General features: G+C 46.2%; 1 protein-coding gene across 1 annotated transcript in view; it reads right to left on the reverse strand.

Moving 5' to 3' along the window:
- Window positions 1-21,384, reverse strand: part of LOC110520706 (tumor necrosis factor receptor superfamily member 11B) — a 43,067-nt gene that overhangs the window by 13,355 nt on the left and 8,328 nt on the right. Inside the window, exons 2-3 of the mRNA XM_036935421.2 lie at window positions 14,103-14,472; window positions 4,019-4,234 (exon numbers count right to left, since the gene is read on the reverse strand). Coding sequence (XP_036791316.2) covers window positions 4,019-4,234; window positions 14,103-14,472 — 586 coding nt within the window. The remainder of the gene's footprint in view (window positions 1-4,018; window positions 4,235-14,102; window positions 14,473-21,384) is intronic.

The following is a 21,384-nucleotide window of genomic DNA, read 5'->3' on the forward strand; positions in this document are numbered from 1 at the left end:
GGGTTGTAGGCCGCCCTTTGTGTTGTGAGCTGCCCTATGGGATGTGAGGCGCCCTATGGGATGTGAGCCGCCCTATGGGATGTGAGCCGCCCTATGGGTTGTGAGCCACCCTATACAAATGTATGCAAGGTTTGAAATTATTATGTATTAGTCAAATATTATATATGTTTGGGATTCTTGCGGTCAATTTGCAGTCTACAAATTATCTGTAATTGTGTTCCGGCCCCCAGACCATCTGATCAAGAAGAAACTGTCTGGAATTAATGGAGTTAGTGGGATGACGTCTGGAGTTACTGGAGTTAGTGGGATGACGTCTGGAATTACTGGAGTTAATGGGATGACGTCTGGAGTTACTGGAGTTAGTGGGATGACGTCTGGAGTTAGTGGGATGACGTCTGGAGTTACTGCAGTTAGTGGGATGACGTCTGGAGTTACTGGAGTTAGTGGGATGACGTCTGGAGTTACTGCAGTTAGTGGGATGACGTCTGGAGTTACTGCAGTTAGTGGGATGACGTCTGGAGTTACTGCAGTTAGTGGGATGACGTCTGGAATTACTGGAGTTAGTGGGATGACGTCTGGAATTACTGGAGTTAGTGGGATGACGTCTGGAGTTAGTGGGATGACGTCTGGAGTTAGTGGGATGACGTCTGGAGTTACTGCAGTTAGTGGGATGACGTCTGGAATTACTGGAGTTAGTGGGATGACGTCTGGAGTAAGTGAGATGACGTCTGGAGTTACTGCAGTTAGTGGGATGACGTCTGGAGTTACTGGAGTTAGTGGGATGACGTCTGGAGTTACTGGAGTTAGTGGGATGACGTCTGGAGTTACTGGAGTTAGTGGGATGACGTCTGGAGTCACTGTAGTTAGTGGGATGACGTCTGGAGTTACTGGAGTTAGTGGGATGACGTCTGGAGTTACTGGAGTTAGTGGGATGACGTCTGGAGTTACTGGAGTTAGTGGGATGACGTCTGGAGTTACTGGAGTTAGTGGGATGATGTCTGGAGTTACTGGAGTTAGTGGGATGATGTCTGGAGTTACTAGAGTTAGTGGGATGATGTCTGGAGTTAGTGGGATGATGTCTGGAGTTTCTGTAGTTAGTGGGATGATGTCTGGAGTTACTGGAGTTAGTGGGATGATGTCTGGAGTTACTGGAGTTAGTGGGATGACGTCTGGAGTTACTGGAGTTAGTGGGATGACGTCTGGAGTTACTGGAGTTAGTGGGATGACGTCTGGAGTTACTGGAGTTAGTGGGATGATGTCTGGAGTTAGTGGGATGATGTCTGGAGTTACTGGAGTTAGTGGGATGACGTCTGGAGTTACTGGAGTTAGTGGGATGACATCTGGAGTTACTGGAGTTAGTGGGATGGCATCTGGAGTTACTGGAGTTAGTGGGATGATGTCTGGAGTTACTGGAGTTAGTGGGATGGCGTCTGGAGTTACTGGAGTTAGTGGGATGGCGCCTGGAGTTACTGGAGTTAGTGGGATGCCGTCTGGAGTTAGTGGGATGATGTCTGGAGTTAGTGGGATGATGTCTGGAGTTAGTGGGATGATGTCTGGAGTTAGTGGGATGATGTCTGGAGTTAGTGGGATGATGTCTGGAGTTAGTGGGATGATGTCTGGAGTTTCTGTAGTTAGTGGGATGATGTCTGGAGTTACTGGAGTTAGTGGGATGATGTCTGGAATTACTGGAGTTAGTGGAATGACGTCTGGAGTTACTGGAGTTAGTGGGATGACGTCTGGAGTTACTGGAGTTAGTGGGATGGCATCTGGAGTTACTGGAGTTAGTGGGATGATGTCTGGAGTTACTGGAGTTAGTGGGATGACGTCTGGAGTTACTGGAGTTAGTGGGATGGCATCTGGAGTTACTGCAGTTAGTGGGATGGCGTCTGGAGTTACTGGAGTTAGTGGGATGGCGTCTGGAGTTACTGGAGTTAGTGGGATGGCGCCTGGAGTTACTGGAGTTAGTGGGATGCCGTCTGGAGTTAGTGGGATGATGTCTGGAGTTAGTGGGATGATGTCTGGAGTTAGTGGGATGATGTCTGGAGTTTCTGTAGTTAGTGGGATGATGTCTGGAGTTACTGGAGTTAGTGGCATGATGTCTGGAATTACTGGAGTTAGTGGAATGACGTCTGGAGTTACTGGAGTTAGTGGGATGACGTCTGGAGTTACTGGAGTTAGTGGGATGGCATCTGGAGTTACTGGAGTTAGTGGGATGATGTCTGGAGTTACTGGAGTTAGTGGGATGGCGTGGATGATGTCTGGAATTACTGGAGTTAGTGGAATGACGTCTGGAGTTACTGGAGTTAGTGGGATGACGTCTGGAGTTACTGGAGTTAGTGGGATGGCATCTGGAGTTACTGGAGTTAGTGGGATGATGTCTGGAGTTACTGGAGTTAGTGGGATGACGTCTGGAGTTAGTGGGATGATGTCTGGAGTTTCTGTAATTATTGGGATGATGTCTGGAGTTACTGGAGTTAGTGGGATGGCGTCTGGAGTTACTGGAGTTAGTGGGATGATGCCTGGAGTTACTGGAGTTAGTGGGATGCCGTCTGGAGTTACTGGAGTTAGTGGGATGACGTCTGGAGTTAGTGGGATGATGTCTGGAGTTAGTGGGATGATGTCTGGAGTTAGTGGGATGACGTCTGGAGTTACTGGAGTTAGTGGGATGACGTCTGGAGTTACTGGAGTTAGTGGGATGACGTCTGGAGTTAGTGGAATTAGTGGGATGATGTCTGGAGTTACTGGAGTTAGTGGGATGATGTCTGGAGTTAGTGGGATGATGTCTGGAGTTACTGGAGTTAGTGGGATGGTGTCTGGAGTTACTGGAGTTAGTGGGATGATGTCTGGAGTTACTGGAGTTAGTGGGATGACGTCTGGAGTTACTGGAGTTAGTGGGATGATGTCTGGAGTTACTGGAGTTAGTGGGATGGCGTCTGGAGTTACTGGAGTTAGTGGGATGACGTCTGGAGTTACTGGAGTTAGTGGGATGACGTCTGGAGTTACTGGAGTTAGTGGGATGACGTCTGGAGTTACTGGAGTTAGTGGGATGACGTCTGGAGTTACTGGAGTTAGTGGGATGACGTCTGGAGTTACTGGAGTTAGTGGGATGATGTCTGGAGTTAGTGGGATGATGTCTGGAGTTACTGGAGTTAGTGGGATGGTGTCTGGAGTTACTGGAGTTAGTGGGATGATGTCTGGAGTTACTGGAGTTAGTGGGATGACGTCTGGAGTTACTGGAGTTAGTGGGATGATGTCTGGAGTTACTGGAGTTAGTGGGATGGCGTCTGGAGTTACTGGAGTTAGTGGGATGACGTCTGGAGTTACAGGAGTTAGTGGGATGACGTCTGGAGTTACTGGAGTTAGTGGGATGACGTCTGGAGTTACTGGAGTTAGTGGGATGACGTCTGGAGTTACTGGAGTTAGTGGGATGATGTCTGGAGTTAGTGGGATGATGTCTGGAGTTACTGGAGTTAGTGGGATGACGTCTGGAGTTACTTGAGTTAGTGGGATGACGTCTGGAGTTACTGGAGTTAGTGGGATGATGTAGACCTGCTGTTCAAGTGAAACGCTGTAGGCAGCTCTGATTAACTGGGTTTCAACCAGTGTTTACCTGCTGAGATCAAGCCTAGGTATTTTCTTGGGGAGTGAAAACAAGTCTTTCAGTTTCAGGTAGAGTTACTCATTAACCTCTGTTGCACATCTGTCCCATTCAGACTCACATACTTAGTAAAAGTACAGGACTCAGACACTGTGGTCATTTAGTCGGTGTGAAGCTGAGTGGGTCGTCGTGCAGAGCTGTGGATTAGGGATGCTCATTCCTTTTTTAATAGACATTACGTGGTGCGTGTGCTGTGGTCATGTGTGGCTCAGTAGGTAGAGCATGGCGTTGGCAACGCCAAAGGCAGTGGGTTTGATTCCCGCTGGGGCCACCCATACAAAAAAAACAACAATGTATGACTTTAAATCCCTTTGGATAAGAGAGTCTGGCATATATCACCATTATCCTGTATATTCTCACCAGTGGGACACTGTGTGTTGTGATGGGAGCACTCCAGGACAGATCCTTCAGCCTCGTTCTCACACAGTGTGTTCTGGGTGGGGGTCCCCGGTCGGAGGGTCTTCAAGCCCAGCCCAGAGCAGTTCCTGTGAGGCACACACGGCTCCCTGGCAGACATCCGGCTGGAGAACAGGCCCTGTGGACACGCCTCACACGCTGTGTCTATCTCTGGTGTACCTAGGAGAGAAGAACACAAAACAAACTTCCAATTTATGACACCTGACCAAGATCATTTCTTTCTTCTTTTTTTTTTTACAGGTGGGGATCATGTTTTTATCACAATCTGAGAGAAATGGCTCTTTTCACATCAAGCCTCTTCAGGTTATACATTTCCAATATGTCAAGTTACAAGTTGTGGTACGTCGTTGTCATCATAAAGCAGCAGTGGAAGTGTGGAGTTTCTGTGGCATTGTTTAGAGAGGAGTAAACTACTAACGGTGCTATAACGCTATCTACCACATCCTGTTTTAGATCAGAGAAGAAGTGAGAATCGGAGACTGTATAAGGTCCTTCATGCATCCAGTATGAGGATATTTGACAGAGATGACGAGGCTTATTTGCGTGAAAACAGATGACATGATGACAAAGCGTGTGACAAAGTATATTTGTGTGAAAACAGATGACAGGATGACAAAGCATGTGACAAGGCATATTTGTGTAAGTACATTACCTCATAGGTCTATATGAAATGACTAGTTATTACTACAAGTGACCAGCAGAGCATCTTCACTAGGTCATAGATCCTCAGGTTGACAAGCCATACAGTGAGTGGTCATAGATCCTCAGGTTGACAAGCCATACAGTGAGTGGTCATAGATCCTCAGGTTGACAAGCCATACTGTGGTCATAGATCCTCAGGTTGACAAGCCATACAGTGGTCATAGATCCTCAGGTTGACAAGCCATACAGTGGTCATAGATCCTCAGGTTGACAAGCCATACAGTGGTCATAGATCCTCAGCTTGACAATCCATACAGTGGTCATAGATCCTCAGGTTGACAAGCCATACAGTGGTCATAGATCCTCAGGTTGACAAGCCATACAGTGGTCATAGATCCTCAGGTTGACAAGCCATACAGTGGTCATAGATCCTCAGGTTGACAAGCCATACAGTGGTCATAGATCCTCAGGTTGACAAGCCATACAGTGGTCATAGATCATCAGGTTGACAAGCCATACAGTGGTCATAGATCCTCAGGTTGACAAGCCATACAGAGGTCATGGATCCTCAGGTTGACAAGCCATACAGTGGTCATAGATCCTCAGGTTGACAAGCCATACAGAGGTCATGGATCCTCAGGTTGACAAGCCATACAGTGGTCATAGATCCTCAGGTTGACAAGCCATACAGTGGTCATAGATCCTCAGGTTGACAAGCCATACAGAGGTCATGGATCCTCAGGTTGACAAGCCATACAGTGGTCATAGATCCTCAGGTTGACAAGCCATACAGTGGTCATAGATCCTCAGGTTGACAAGCCATACAGTGGTCATAGATCCTCAGGTTGACAAGCCATACAGTGGTCATAGATCCTCAGGTTGATAAGCCATACAGTGGTCATAGATCCTCAGGTTGACAAGCCATACAGTGGTCATAGATCCTCAGGTTGATAAGCCATACAGTGGTCATAGATCCTCAGGTTGACAAGCCATACAGTGGTCATAGATCCTCAGGTTGACAAGCCATACAGTGGTCATAGATCCCCAGGTTGACAAGCCATATAGTGGTCATGGATCCTCAGGTTGACAAGCCATACAGTGGTCATAGATCCTCAGGTTGACAAGCCATACAGTGGTCATAGATCCTCAGCTTGACAATCCATACAGTGGTCATAGATCCTCAGGTTGACAAGCCATACAGTGGTCATAGATCCTCAGGTTGACAAGCCATACAGTGGTCATAGATCCTCAGGTTGACAAGCCATACAGTGGTCATAGATCCTCAGGTTGATAAGCCATACAGTGGTCATAGATCCTCAAGTTGACAAGCCATACAGTGGTCATAGATCCTCAGGTTGACAAGCCATACAGTGGTCATGGATCCTCAGGTTGACAAGCCATACAGTGGTCATAGATCCTCAGGTTGACAAGCCATACAGTGGTCATAGATCCTCAGGTTGACAAGCCATACAGTGGTCATGGATCCTCAGGTTGACAAGCCATACAGTGGTCATAGATCCTCAGGTTGACAAGCCATACAGTGGTCATAGATCCTCAGGTTGACAAGCCATACAGTGGTCATAGATCCTCAGGTTGACAAGCCATACAGTGGTCATAGATCCTCAGGTTGATAAGCCATACAGTGGTCATAGATCCTCAAGTTGACAAGCCATACAGTGGTCATAGATCCTCAGGTTGACAAGCCATACAGTGGTCATAGATCCTCAGGTTGATAAGCCATACAGTGGTCATAGATCCTCAAGTTGACAAGCCATACAGTGGTCATAGATCCTCAGGTTGACAAGCCATACAGTGGTCATGGATCCTCAGGTTGACAAGCCATACAGTGGTCATAGATCCTCAAGTTGACAAGCCATACAGTGGTCATAGATCCTCAGGTTGACAAGCCATACAGTGGTCATAGATCCTCAGGTTGATAAGCCATACAGTGGTCATAGATCCTCAAGTTGACAAGCCATACAGTGGTCATAGATCCTCAGGTTGACAAGCCATACAGTGGTCATGGATCCTCAGGTTGACAAGCCATACAGTGGTCATAGATCCTCAGGTTGACAAGCCATACAGTGGTCATAGATCCTCAGGTTGACAAGCCATACAGTGGTCATGGATCCTCAGGTTGACAAGCCATACAGTGGTCATAGATCCTCAGGTTGACAAGCCATACAGTGGTCATAGATCCTCAGGTTGACAAGCCATACAGTGGTCATAGATCCTCAGGTTGACAAGCCATACAGTGGTCATAGATCCTCAGGTTGATAAGCCATACAGTGGTCATAGATCCTCAAGTTGACAAGCCATACAGTGGTCATAGATCCTCAGGTTGACAAGCCATACAGTGGTCATAGATCCTCAGGTTGATAAGCCATACAGTGGTCATAGATCCTCAGGTTGACAAGCCATACAGTGGTCATAGATCCTCAGGTTGACAAGCCATACAGTGGTCATAGATCCCCAGGTTGACAAGCCATATAGTGGTCATGGATCCTCAGGTTGACAAGCCATACAGTGGTCATAGATCCTCAGGTTGACAAGCCATACAGTGGTCATAGATCCTCAGCTTGACAATCCATACAGTGGTCATAGATCCTCAGGTTGACAAGCCATACAGTGGTCATAGATCCTCAGGTTGACAAGCCATACAGTGGTCATAGATCCTCAGGTTGACAAGCCATACAGTGGTCATAGATCCTCAGGTTGATAAGCCATACAGTGGTCATAGATCCTCAAGTTGACAAGCCATACAGTGGTCATAGATCCTCAGGTTGACAAGCCATACAGTGGTCATGGATCCTCAGGTTGACAAGCCATACAGTGGTCATAGATCCTCAGGTTGACAAGCCATACAGTGGTCATAGATCCTCAGGTTGACAAGCCATACAGTGGTCATGGATCCTCAGGTTGACAAGCCATACAGTGGTCATAGATCCTCAGGTTGACAAGCCATACAGTGGTCATAGATCCTCAGGTTGACAAGCCATACAGTGGTCATAGATCCTCAGGTTGACAAGCCATACAGTGGTCATAGATCCTCAGGTTGATAAGCCATACAGTGGTCATAGATCCTCAAGTTGACAAGCCATACAGTGGTCATAGATCCTCAGGTTGACAAGCCATACAGTGGTCATAGATCCTCAGGTTGATAAGCCATACAGTGGTCATAGATCCTCAAGTTGACAAGCCATACAGTGGTCATAGATCCTCAGGTTGACAAGCCATACAGTGGTCATGGATCCTCAGGTTGACAAGCCATACAGTGGTCATAGATCCTCAAGTTGACAAGCCATACAGTGGTCATAGATCCTCAGGTTGACAAGCCATACAGTGGTCATAGATCCTCAGGTTGATAAGCCATACAGTGGTCATAGATCCTCAAGTTGACAAGCCATACAGTGGTCATAGATCCTCAGGTTGACAAGCCATACAGTGGTCATGGATCCTCAGGTTGACAAGCCATACAGTGGTCATAGATCCTCAGGTTGATAAGCCATACAGTGGTCATAGATCCTCAAGTTGACAAGCCATACAGTGGTCATAGATCCTCAGGTTGACAAGCCATACAGTGGTCATGGATCCTCAGGTTGACAAGCCATACAGTGGTCATAGATCCTCAGGTTGATAAGCCATACAGTGGTCATAGATCCTCAAGTTGACAAGCCATACAGTGGTCATAGATCCTCAGGTTGACAAGCCATACAGTGGTCATGGATCCTCAGGTTGACAAGCCATACAGTGGTCATAGATCCTCAGGTTGACAAGCCATACAGTGGTCATAGATCCTCAGGTTGACAAGCCATACAGTGGTCATGGATCCTCAGGTTGACAAGCCATACAGTGGTCATAGATCCTCAGGTTGACAAGCCATACAGTGGTCATAGATCCTCAGGTTGACAAGCCATACAGTGGTCATAGATCCTCAGGTTGACAAGCCATACAGTGGTCATAGATCCTCAGGTTGACAAGCCATACAGTGGTCATAGATCCTCAGGTTGATAAGCCATACAGTGGTCATAGATCCTCAAGTTGACAAGCCATACAGTGGTCATAGATCCTCAGGTTGACAAGCCATACAGTGGTCATGGATCCTCAGGTTGACAAGCCATACAGTGGTCATAGATCCTCAAGTTGACAAGCCATACAGTGGTCATAGATCCTCAGGTTGACAAGCCATACAGTGGTCATAGATCCTCAGGTTGATAAGCCATACAGTGGTCATAGATCCTCAAGTTGACAAGCCATACAGTGGTCATAGATCCTCAGGTTGACAAGCCATACAGTGGTCATGGATCCTCAGGTTGACAAGCCATACAGTGGTCATAGATCCTCAGGTTGACAAGCCATACAGTGGTCATAGATCCTCAGCTTGACAATCCATACAGTGGTCATAGATCCTCAGGTTGACAAGCCATACAGTGGTCATAGATCCTCAGGTTGACAAGCCATACAGTGGTCATAGATCCTCAGGTTGACAAGCCATACAGTGGTCATAGATCCTCAGGTTGATAAGCCATACAGTGGTCATAGATCCTCAAGTTGACAAGCCATACAGTGGTCATAGATCCTCAGGTTGACAAGCCATACAGTGGTCATGGATCCTCAGGTTGACAAGCCATACAGTGGTCATAGATCCTCAGGTTGACAAGCCATACAGTGGTCATAGATCCTCAGGTTGACAAGCCATACAGTGGTCATGGATCCTCAGGTTGACAAGCCATACAGTGGTCATAGATCCTCAGGTTGACAAGCCATACAGTGGTCATAGATCCTCAGGTTGACAAGCCATACAGTGGTCATAGATCCTCAGGTTGACAAGCCATACAGTGGTCATAGATCCTCAGGTTGATAAGCCATACAGTGGTCATAGATCCTCAAGTTGACAAGCCATACAGTGGTCATAGATCCTCAGGTTGACAAGCCATACAGTGGTCATAGATCCTCAGGTTGACAAGCCATACTGTGGTCATAGATCCTCAGGTTGACAAGCCATACAGTGGTCATAGATCCTCAGGTTGATAAGCCATACAGTGGTCATAGATCCTCAAGTTGACAAGCCATACAGTGGTCATAGATCCTCAGGTTGACAAGCCATACAGTGGTCATAGATCCTCAGGTTGACAAGCCATACAGGCTATTTGGAAAGTATTCAGACCACTTAACTTCTTCTACATTTTGTTACGTTACAGACGTATTATTTTCTCATCAATCTACACACAATACCCCATAATGACAAATGTTTTTTAGAAATGTTTGCAAATGTATAAAACTACAAAAAAACTGAAATATGACATTTACATAAGTACTCAGACCCTTTACTCTGTACTTTGTTGAAGCACCTTGGGCAGTGATTACGGCCTGGAGTCTTCTTGGGTATGACGCTACAATCTTGGCACACCTGTATTTGGGGAGTTTCTCCCAGTCTTCTCTGCAGATCTTCTCAAGATCTGTTAGGTTGGATGGGGAATGACGCTGCACAGCTATTTTCATTGTCTCTCCAGAGATGCCCGGGTTTTGGCTGGGACCCTCAAGGACATTGTCCTGTTGGAAGGTGAACCTTCACCCCAGTCTGAGGTCCTGAGCGCTCTGGAGCAGGTTTTCATCAAGGATCTCTCTGTACTTTGCTCCGTTCATCTTTCCCTCGATTCTGACTAGTCTCCCAGTCCCTGCCGCTGAAATACATCCCCACAGCATGATGCTGCCACCACCATGCTTCACCGTAGGGATGGTGCCAGTTTTCCTCCAGACGTGACGCTTGGCATTCAGCCCAAAGAGTTCAATCTTGGTTTCATCAGACCAGAGAATCTTGTTTCTCATGGTCTGAGAGTCTTTAGGTGCCTTTTGGCTAACTCCAAGCGGGCTGTCATGTGCCTTTTACTGAGGAGTGGCTTCCGCCTGGCCACTCTACCATAAAGGCCTGATTGGTGGAGCGCTGCAGAGATGGTTGTCCTTCTGAAAGGTTCTCCCATCTCCACAGAGGAACTCTGGAGCTCTGTCAGATTGACCATCAGGTTCTTAGTCAGCTCCCTGATCAAGGCCCTTCTCCCCTGATTGCTCAGTTTGCCCGGGTGGCCAGCTCTTGGAAGAACCTTGGTAGTTCCAAACGTTTTACATTTAAGAATGATGGAGGCCACTTTGTTCTCGGGGACCTTCAATGCGTCAGAAATGTTTTGGTAGTGTTCAGAATTTTAAAAATGATGACTACCCCATCTCTGTACTCCATACATTCAATTATCTGTAAGGTCTCTCAGTCAAGCAGTGAATTTCAAGCACAGATTCAACCACAAAGACCAGGGAGGTTTTCCAATGTTTTCGTAAAAAGAAGGGAACCTATTGGTAGACGGGTAAAAATATCCCTTTGAGCATGGTGCAGTTATTCATTACGCTTTGGATGGTGTATCAATACACCCAGTCACTACAAAAATACAGGAACCCTTTCCAACTCAGTTGCCAGAGAGGAAGGAAACTGCTCAGGGATTTCACCAATGGTGATTTTTAAAACAGTTACAGAGTTTAATGGCTGAGATAGGAGATAACTGAGGATGGATCAACAACACTGTAGTTACTCCAGAAATAATAACATAAAGGACGGAATGAAAATAAAGAAACATTTCCAGAATAAAAAATATTACAACAATTAGGCACAAAAAAAATACTGAAAAGAATGTGGCAAAGCAATTCACTTTTTGTCCTGAATAAAAAGCGTTATTCAAACTTCATGTTTTCAAGGAAGATGGTGGCTGCATTATGTTATGGGTATGCTTGTCATCGGCAAGGACAAGGGAGGTGGTGGCTGCATTATGTTATGGGTATGCTTGTCATCGGCAAGGACAAGGGAGGTGGTGGCTGCATTATGTTATGGGTATGCTTGTCATCGGCAAGGACAAGGGAGGTGGTGGCTGCATTATGTTATGGGTATGCTTGTCATCGGCAAGGACAAGGGAGGTGGTGGCTGCATTATGTTATGGGTATGCTTGTCATCTGCAAGGACAAGGGAGTTTTTTTTAAGGAAAAATAAACAGAATAAAGCTAAGCAAAACGTGGTTCAGTCTGCTTTCCATCAGACACTAGGAGACAAATTCACTGTTCAGCAGGACAAGGCCAAATATACAATCCAGGTGTGCAAAGCTCTTGGAGATGTCACGATCGTCGTATGAAGCGGACCAAAATGCAGCGTGGTATGTGTCCATGATGATTTTTAAAATAAAAGAAAGCTCTGAACACTGAATACAAACTATACAAAACAATAAACGAATAACGACCGTGACGCTATAATGAGAACTGTGCTGAACACAAGCAACTAACATAGACAATCACCCAACAAACAAACAGTGAAACCCAGGCTACCTAAGTATGATTCTCAATCAGAGACAACTAATGACACCTGCCTCTGATTGAGAACCATACTAGGCCCGAAACATAGAAATCCCCAAAATCATAGAAAAACAAACATAGACTTCCCACCCCAACTCACGCCCTGACCATCCTACATAATGACAAAACAAAGGAAATAAAGGTCAGAACGTGACAGGAGAGATGTCCAGAAAAGACACAGCTGTAATCGCTGCCAGAAGGTTATTCTGACATGTATTGACTCAGCGGGTTGAATACTTCATTAATCAAGATATATTAGTGTTTTATTTTACATTAATAAAATAAAATATATATTTGAATTGTTCTTCCACTTTGACATTACAGAGTATTTTGTGAGGTTCATTGACTAAAAAATGTACAATTAAATCAATGTTAATCCCAATTTGAAACAAATTAGGTAGGTAGGAAACATCTTCCAGCCCCAGTCTAACTGTCTGATACAGACTCAGGTAGGAAACACCTTCCAGCCCCAGTCTGTCTGATACAGACTCAGGTACGAAACATCTTCCAGCCCCAATCTGTCTGATACAGACTCAGGTAGGAAACATCTTCCAGCCCCAGTCTAACTGTCTGATACAGACTCAGGTAGGAAACATCTTCCAGCCCCAGTCTAACTGTCTGATACAGACTCAGGTAGGAAACACCTTCCAGCCCCAGTCTGTCTGATACAGACTCAGGTACGAAACATCTTCCAGCCCCAATCTGTCTGATACAGACTCAGGTACGAAACATCTTCCAGCCCCAGTCTAACTGTCTGATACAGACTCAGGTAGGAAACATCTTCTAGCCCCAGTCTAACTGTCTGATACAGAGACAGAGAGGAAATATGGAGCTGATCCTGTCTATCTGTCTCCAATAGAATCTGACATGTCTCTATTCATCATCTCTAACTGAGACGTTCAACAGACTATTGAAACTAAAACTCTGTCCAGAAACAAAACCCTCCACTCCTCTCCACCCTTCTCCTCTCTTCTCCCCTCCTCTCCTCTCTTATCCTCTCTCCTCCCCTTCTCCCATCCTCTCCTTTCCTCTCTCCTCTCTCCTCCCGTCTTCTCCCATCCTCTCCTCTCTTCTCCTCTCTCCTCCCCTCTCTCCTCTCCTCTCCTCTTCTTTCCTCTGACTCTCTTCTTTACTTCCCCTCTCCTCACCCCTCTTCTCTCCCCTCTCTCCCAGCCTCTCCTCTCCCCTCCCCTCCTCTCCTCATCTCCCCTCTCCCCTCTCCTCATCTGGCCTGGAATACGTCTGAATCACAAACCAGGACTGAAGGCTGAGGAACGTTATAATTAAAAGGAGGGGAAGGAGGCCAACGAGAACAAAGTACAAATGACAAAGGCGTAGTTTAGTGTCTGGCGTGATCTTGATCCTGCGTAGCTTTGGCTGTGTCCCAAATGGCAACCTGTTCCCTACATAGTGCACTATTTTAGGCGAGGGCACATAGGGCTCTGGTCAAAAGTAGTGCACTATATAGGGACATGTGGGACATAACCTATCTGAGTGAGCTGACAGGAGAGGAGAGATCCTGGTGATGATAACAGCCAGACAGCAGAGTTATTATGTCTGATGAAAAGGCCTGTCACTCACAGCTCTGCCTCTGTCTGGTCCTCTGCCAACACACTCAGTACTATCAGTGGGCTCTCATAGAGAACAGAACAGGTCAGAACCATACAGCAGTGGATTCTGGGTAATGGAGAGTACAGTACTATTATATTGTAGACTGATTAGACCTACCACAGGCTGAGTAAACACTTCCCCCTCTGAGGACATGGGCTGACCAGGAATAACATTTGCAAACCATTATGTATGAGTATATAACTGGAAGTACCAATCAAAAGAGAGGGAGGATCTTCAGCCAAGTTAAATAAACCAACAGCAGTTAAAGAATGAACAAGAACCTCCAGCACCACAGCTTCATTTGCATCATAAAACAAAAAAAACAACATTTCAGTCAATCAATTCATTCAGTCATTGGTTGATTGTAATAACAACATAGATGACCTACCTAGAGCAGTCACGCCGAAGCCAGGTGGACAGGACGTGTGTTTGATGCAGAACTCCACCACCAGGTGGTAGCCTGGGATACACTCACACAGCTGGTCGTGGGTTCTGTTACACTCCTGACTGACCAGCTGTCTCTCCTTGCAGACGGTCGTGCAGTACTGGCAGCTGTCGCCCCAGTGCCAGTGTTCTGAGAAGGACCGGTCGGGGCACGGCGAGCAGGCGGTGGGGGTTTCGGCGGTACAGTGGGTCAGGACGGCCGTGCCGGGCGGACACTGGTCACACAGGAGGAATTCAGAGGTCAAGGGGTCGTAGTGCTGGTACTTAGGGGGTGGGACCTCGTGGAACGCCCAGGAGAAGGAAATGGCGAAGAGCTGTGGAGAAATAGAGAGAGAGGGGGGGGAAGAGAGAGGGGGGGGGGGGGTAGAGAGAAGGGAGAAGAGAGATAGTGGGGAAATAAAAGAGAACAGAGAGAGAAGAGGGAGAGAGAAGGGAGAGAGAGATATAGAAAGATAAAGAGAGAGTCAGAGAACAGAGAGAGGAAGGAGAAGAGTTGAGAACAGAGAAAGAGAGAAGAGGGAGAGAGAGAGGTGAAAAAGAGAGACAGAAAGGGAGAGAGAACAGAGAGGAGAACCACCAGATTAGACAGAGCGAATGTTTACAGCCTATCTGATGCCAGAGAAACTAAGCGTTCAGGCTTGTTGTGATTGACCGGGTGTAACCCAAGCCTGGGGTGATTGACTGAGTGACTAAGTGTTATATGAAGCCAGAAACCAGGCAGGACTAAATAGAAGCGTGTCTGTGATTGACAGTGTAAAGCAGCAGTAAGCAAGGCAGCAGCCTTTCACCGCTGTGGCCCAGATGTCAATTCTCCCTCCGGGGACTTCCCCTACCTCCCCTACGCCACTGTCATGAAAAACACTGTATCCAGTCAGCAATGTCCCTCAGAATCTCCTGCAGCACTGTATAGGCCTTGGCCTGGGGTGACCTATACTGACCTGGGGTGACCTATACTGGCCTGGGGTGACCTAAACTGGCCTGGCGCGACCTATCAACTGGGGTGACTTAAACTGGCCTGGCCTGGGGTGCCCTATAATGTTCTGGGGTGACCTATACTGGCCTGGGGTGACCTATACTGGCCTGGGGTGACCTATACTGGCCTGGGGTGACATATACTGGCCTGGCCTGGGGGGACCTATACTGGCCTGGGGTGACCTATACTGGCCTGCCCTGGGGTGACCTATACTGGCCTGCCCTGGGGTGACCTATACTGGCCTGGGGTGACATATACTGGCCTGGGGTGACATATACTGGCCTGGCCTGGGGGGACCTATACTGGCCTGGCCTGGGGGGACCTATACTGTCCTGGCCTGGGGTGACCTATACTGTCCTGGCCTGGGGTGACCTATACTGGCCTGGGGTGACCTATACTGGCCAGGCCTGGGGTTACCTATACTGTCCTGGCCTGGGGTGACATATACTGGCCTGGGGTGACATATACTGGTCTGGCCTGGGGGGACATATACTGGTCTGGCCTGGGGGGACCTATACTGGCCTGGCCTGGGGGGACCTATACTGTCCTGGCCTGGGGGGACTTATACTGTCCTGGCCTGGGGTGAACTATACTGTCCTGGGGTGACCTATACTGGCAAGGCCTGGGGTGACCTATACTGTCCTGGCCTGGGGGACCTATACTGGCCCGGCCTGGGGTGACCTATACTGGCCCGGCCTGGGGTGACCTATACTGGCCCGGCCTGGGGTGACCTATACTGGCCCGGCCTGGGGTGACCTATACTGGCCCGGCCTGGGGTGACCTATACTGTCCTGGCCTGGGGTGACCTATACTGTCCTGGCCTGGGGTGACCTATATTGGCCTGGGGTGACCTATACTGGCTTGGGGTCACCTATATTGGCCTGGGGTGACCTATATTGGCCTGGGGTGACCTATACTGGCTTGGGGTGACCTATACTGGCTTGGGGTGACCTATACTGGCTTGGGGTGACCTATACTGGCTTGGGGTGACCTATACTGGCTGCAGGCCAAATAAACATGGAGCATGGAGACTGAAAACATAGGAAGTAGACTGATTTCCCAAGCCCCTCTTCCCTTCTGTCTTTCTGTCCCTTCTCCTACCTTCTCTTCCTTCCCTTCCCTTCAGTCTCCAGACCAAATCCATCAAAATCCTTACTGTAAACTGTTAGCTAAATCCTTACTGTAAACTGTTAGCTAAATTCTTACTGTAAACTGTTATCTAAATCCTTACTGTAAATTGTTAGCTAAATCCTTACTGTAAACTGTCAGCTAAATAACTTCCTGTAAACTGTTAAACCCATGCAAGTTGCTTGTTTTACTCCCGGGAAATGCCCCTGTGCATTCTGTATATGGAAGTTCTGGAATAAAGAGATTGTTGAACTTTTGACCTTTCACCGTTCAGTTGGAAGTCACCATTCAATGACATTCTGCTACAGAACTCTAGACCCAAATTACACGCTGCTCTGTCGCCCATAATTACAATGTTCTGATCATCTGAAGGGAAGTCACATTGGATGACTCCTGTGGCCGTTCGGCAGCTCAGAGGGAATACAGCTGGAGTGTGTACATCCCCTCAATCAGACAGAGGCTTAGTGGCTCAGCGGTCTTAAGGCGCTGCATCTCAGTGCTAGAGGCGTCACTACAGACCCTGGTTCGATTCCAGGCTGTATCACAACCGACCGTGCTTAGGAGTCCCGTAGGGCGACGCACAATTGGCCCAGCGTCGTTAGGGTTTGGCCGGGGTAGGCCGTCATTGTAAATAAGAATTTGTTCTTAACTGACTTGCCTAGTTAAAATATGGCTCCCTATGTAGTGCACTACTTTTGACCAGAACCCATAGGGCTATATAGGGAATAGGGTGCAATTTGGGACGCATTAAGAGTTTACTAGTGTATTACACAGTAATCAGTCAAGGAGATGTTATTCTGCTCGTCAGTGTCCAAACCGCTGAAATCAGGGCAGGAGCGTGATTTAAAAAAACAATATACTACTTCCTCTGACTAACTCAGGCTATGGAGCGTGATTTCAAGTCAAAATATGACTTCCTCTAACTAAAGTGCTGTAGCCTAAATGGCTTTCCATATTCAACCTAAATCACCATCTACCCCCGGAGGTATGACAGACAGTCATTTCCATGTGTATAATTTCCCTGCATTAAGCACTGAGGAGGAACACACCCAGCAGCTGACTGAGAGGAACGCATTGGAGGACCTAGGCTACGTCCCAAATTGCCCCCATATTCCCTATGTAGTGCACTATATAGGGAATAGGGTCCCCATAGGGCTCTGGTCAACAGTAATGTTCTGGTCAACAGTAGTGCACTATATAGGGAATAGGGTCCCATAGGGCTCTGGTCAACAGTAGTGCACTATATAGGGAATAGGGTCCCATAGGGCTCTGGTCAACAGTAGTGCACTATATAGGGAATAGGGTCCCATAGGGCTCTGGTCAACAGTAGTGCACTATATAGGGAATAGGGTCCCATAGGCTAGCCACTATTGGCTTAAAAAGCCAAACCTAACACAATATCTGCCAATTAATTTCCAGCAATATCGCCCCTGTCTGTCGGTGTGGTGCGAGCGTCTGTCTATCACTCCGTGTGTATCAAGTTGATGTGATAACCATCTTGTTGGTTGACAGAAATACTTTCCCCAAAAAAACACTCTCATATAAATGTTAACTGCAAAGTAGGCTTACCTGGCACAAGTATTTAATGATTAGATATCATTTGTATGTATAATTTGTTATTTGCTAACGTTGCCATAGAATGAGCAGCAGCAGTATAAAACCATCACCAGACCGGCTTGTTAGACGGCACATTGCTCACGCGCTACATATTAAAGGGACAGACGCCCAATTAAAGAGGAATTACACAAAACCCCCAGACAATGGTCTTCTGATGTGATGTCATCATTAACATGGACTCAGAACATCTATTGGAGTTGTTTATTAACCCTTATTTTACCAGGCATGTTGTCAGAAAACATAGTGCACTACTTTCTGTTGTACACTAAATACCAGGGGAAGGGTTGACAACATAGTACACTACTTTCTGTTGTACACTGAGGATCAGGGGAAGAGTTGCAGGAGAAGAAGAGAAGGATGTACCTATTTGAAAGTTTGAAAAAAATGAGTAGCTTGTGACATGTGTTTATTTTTTAAAGTAGCTCTCATGCTAGAAAAGGTTGGAGAACCCTGCTGTAGAGCCTACCCCGTTAACCCCTTTCAAATAGAACTGCTCATTGGTCAGAATAATCTAATCGTATTGTGATGTCACGCTGTGGCCAAAAACTCCATCCCACCTGAACAGGCTTTTTATTTTTTTTTAAAAAAAGCTCTTATACTAAAAAGGACATTATCATCATTTTCACAATTTGAGAGTGTTATTTGGACCTCGAAGTGCCGAAATGACAGGAATGAAACTGTAAAATCACTGCACTGCCCTTTTAACTCATTTGAAAGGAGACGACTGGTATTAGAAATATGGTGTAAATTCCCACGAGCCCATCCCTGCACCAATCCAATGCTTTGTGGGAAGTAGTGAACGAACGCACACATCAGTAGAAAGTAGAACTCGCCTCCAGACGTTCTAAGTTCGGTAAAAAACAAACGTCAAGCAACAAGACTACGGAGGACCAGATGTATTGTACACACACAGCCAGCCGTAAGTCTCTTTGGATAACAGAGTCGGCTATATGGTATACATCATTAGGTCTATTACAATGGAAGAGCAGAAGGCTGGAGAGCTGAGGGATGGATGGATGGAGTCAGTACTGCTGTTCAGGTGGTCTGCCTGGGGATTTCAGCTCTTCAGAGACATCAAACACACACACAGACTGACCCAGCCCTCTGCCTCTAACTAGACTGACTGCTGTAAAATCCCCCCCCCCCCCCATTAAAAGGCCTCAGAGGCTACATCCCCCTACATAGTGCACTACTTTAGACCAGAGCCATATGGCACCCTATTCCCTACATAGTGCACTACTTTAGACCAGAGCCCTATGGCACCCTATTCCCTACACATAGTGCACTACTTTAGACCAGAACCCTATGGCACCCTATTCCCTACATAGTGCACTACTTTAGACCAAAGTCCTATGGGTCCTGGTCAAAAGAGTACACTAAATAGGGATTAGGGTGCTATTTGGGACACATTAGTGGGAGGCCTGGCATCAAATAGCTGTCTTGATGAAATCCTAAAACCATCAACGACCCCAGCAGCTATGAGCAGATGAGATGGGTCGGTACCCATAATACCCATATCAAATCAAATGTTATTATACAGATGATATAACATACACATACCGTGAGACATTACAACTTAATAAACCTAGGAGAATGACTAATCTGGCACGTTCAACTCTTACAATCAAATCAAATGTTATTTGTCACATGCGCCCGAATACAACAGGTGTAGTAGACCTTACAGTGAAATGCTGAATACAACAGGTGTAGTAGACCTTACAGTGAAATGCTGAATACAACAGGTGTAGTAGACCTTACAGTGAAATGCTGAATACAACAGATGTAGTAGACCTTACAGTGAAATGCTGAATACAACAGATGTAGTAGACCTTACAGTGAAATGCTGAATACAACAGGTGTAGTAGACCTTACAGTGAAATGCTGAATACAACAGGTGTAGTAGACCTTACAGTGAAATGCTGAATACAACAGGTGTAGTAGACCTTACAGTGAAATGCCGATTACAACAGATGTAGGTAGACCTTACAGTGAAATGCTGAATACAACAGGTGTAGTAGACCTTACAGTGAAATGCTGAATACAACAGATGTAGGTAGACCTTACAGTGAAATGCTGAATACAACAGGTGTAGTAGACCTTACAGTGAAATGCCGATTACAACAGGTGTAGTAGACCTTACAGTGAAATGCCGATTACAACAGATGTAGGTAGACCTTACAGTGAAATGCTGAATACAACAGATGTAGGTAGACCTTACAGTGAAATGCTGAATACAACAGGTGTAGTAGACCTTACAGTGAAATGCCGATTACAACAGGTGTAGTAGACCTTACAGTGAAATGCCGATTACAACAGGTGTAGTAGACCTTACAGTGAAATGCTGAATACAACAGGTGTAGGTAGACCTTACAGTGAAATGCTGAATACAACAGGTGTAGTAGACCTTACAGTGAAATGTTGAATACAACAGGTGTAGGTAGACCCCACAGTGAAATGCTGAATACAACAGGTGTAGTAGACCTTACAGTGAAATGCTGAATACAACAGTTGTAGTAGACCTTACAGTGAAATGCTGAATACAACAGGTGTAGTAGACCGTACAGTGAAATGCTGACTACAACAGGTGTAGTAGACCTTACAGTGAAATGCTGAATACAACAGGTGTAGTAGACCTTACAGTGAAATGCTGAATAGAACAGGTGTAGTAGACCTTACAGTGAAATGCTGAATACAACAGGTGTAGGTAGACCTTACAGTGAAATGCTGAATACAACAGGTGTAGTAGACCTTACAGTGAAATGTTGAATACAACAGGTGTAGGTAGACCCCACAGTGAAATGCTGAATACAACAGGTGTAGTAGACCTTACAGTGAAATGCTGAATACAACAGTTGTAGTAGACCTTACAGTGAAATGCTGAATACAACAGGTGTAGTAGACCGTACAGTGAAATGCTGACTACAACAGGTGTAGTAGACCTTACAGTGAAATGCTGAATACAACAGGTGTAGTAGACCTTACAGTGAAATGCTGAATAGAACAGGTGTAGTAGACCTTACAGTGAAATGCTGAATACAACAGGTGTAGTAGATCTTACAGTGAAATGCTGAATACAACAGGTGTAGTAGACCTTACAGTGAAATGCTGAATACAACAGGTGTAGTAGACCTTACAGTGAAATGCTGAATACAACAGGTGTAGTAGACCTTACAGTGAAATGCTGAATACAACAGTTGTAGTAGACCTTACAGTGAAATGCTGAATACAACAGGTGTAGTAGACCTTACAGTGAAATGCTGACTACAACAGGTGTAGTAGACCTTACAGTGAAATGCTGAATACAACAGGTGTAGTAGACCTTACAGTGAAATGCAGAATACAACAGGTGTAGTAGACCTTACAGTGAAATGCTGAATACAACAGGTGTAGTAGACCTTACAGTGAAATGCTGAATACAACAGGTGTAGTAGACCTTACAGTGAAATGCTGAATACAACAGGTGTAGTAGACCTTACAGTGAAATGCTGAATACAACAGGTGTTGTAGA

This window comes from Oncorhynchus mykiss, chromosome 3 (assembly GCF_057628025.1).
Source record: "Oncorhynchus mykiss isolate SJ-2025 chromosome 3, ASM5762802v1, whole genome shotgun sequence".
NCBI lineage: Eukaryota > Metazoa > Chordata > Actinopteri > Salmoniformes > Salmonidae > Oncorhynchus > Oncorhynchus mykiss.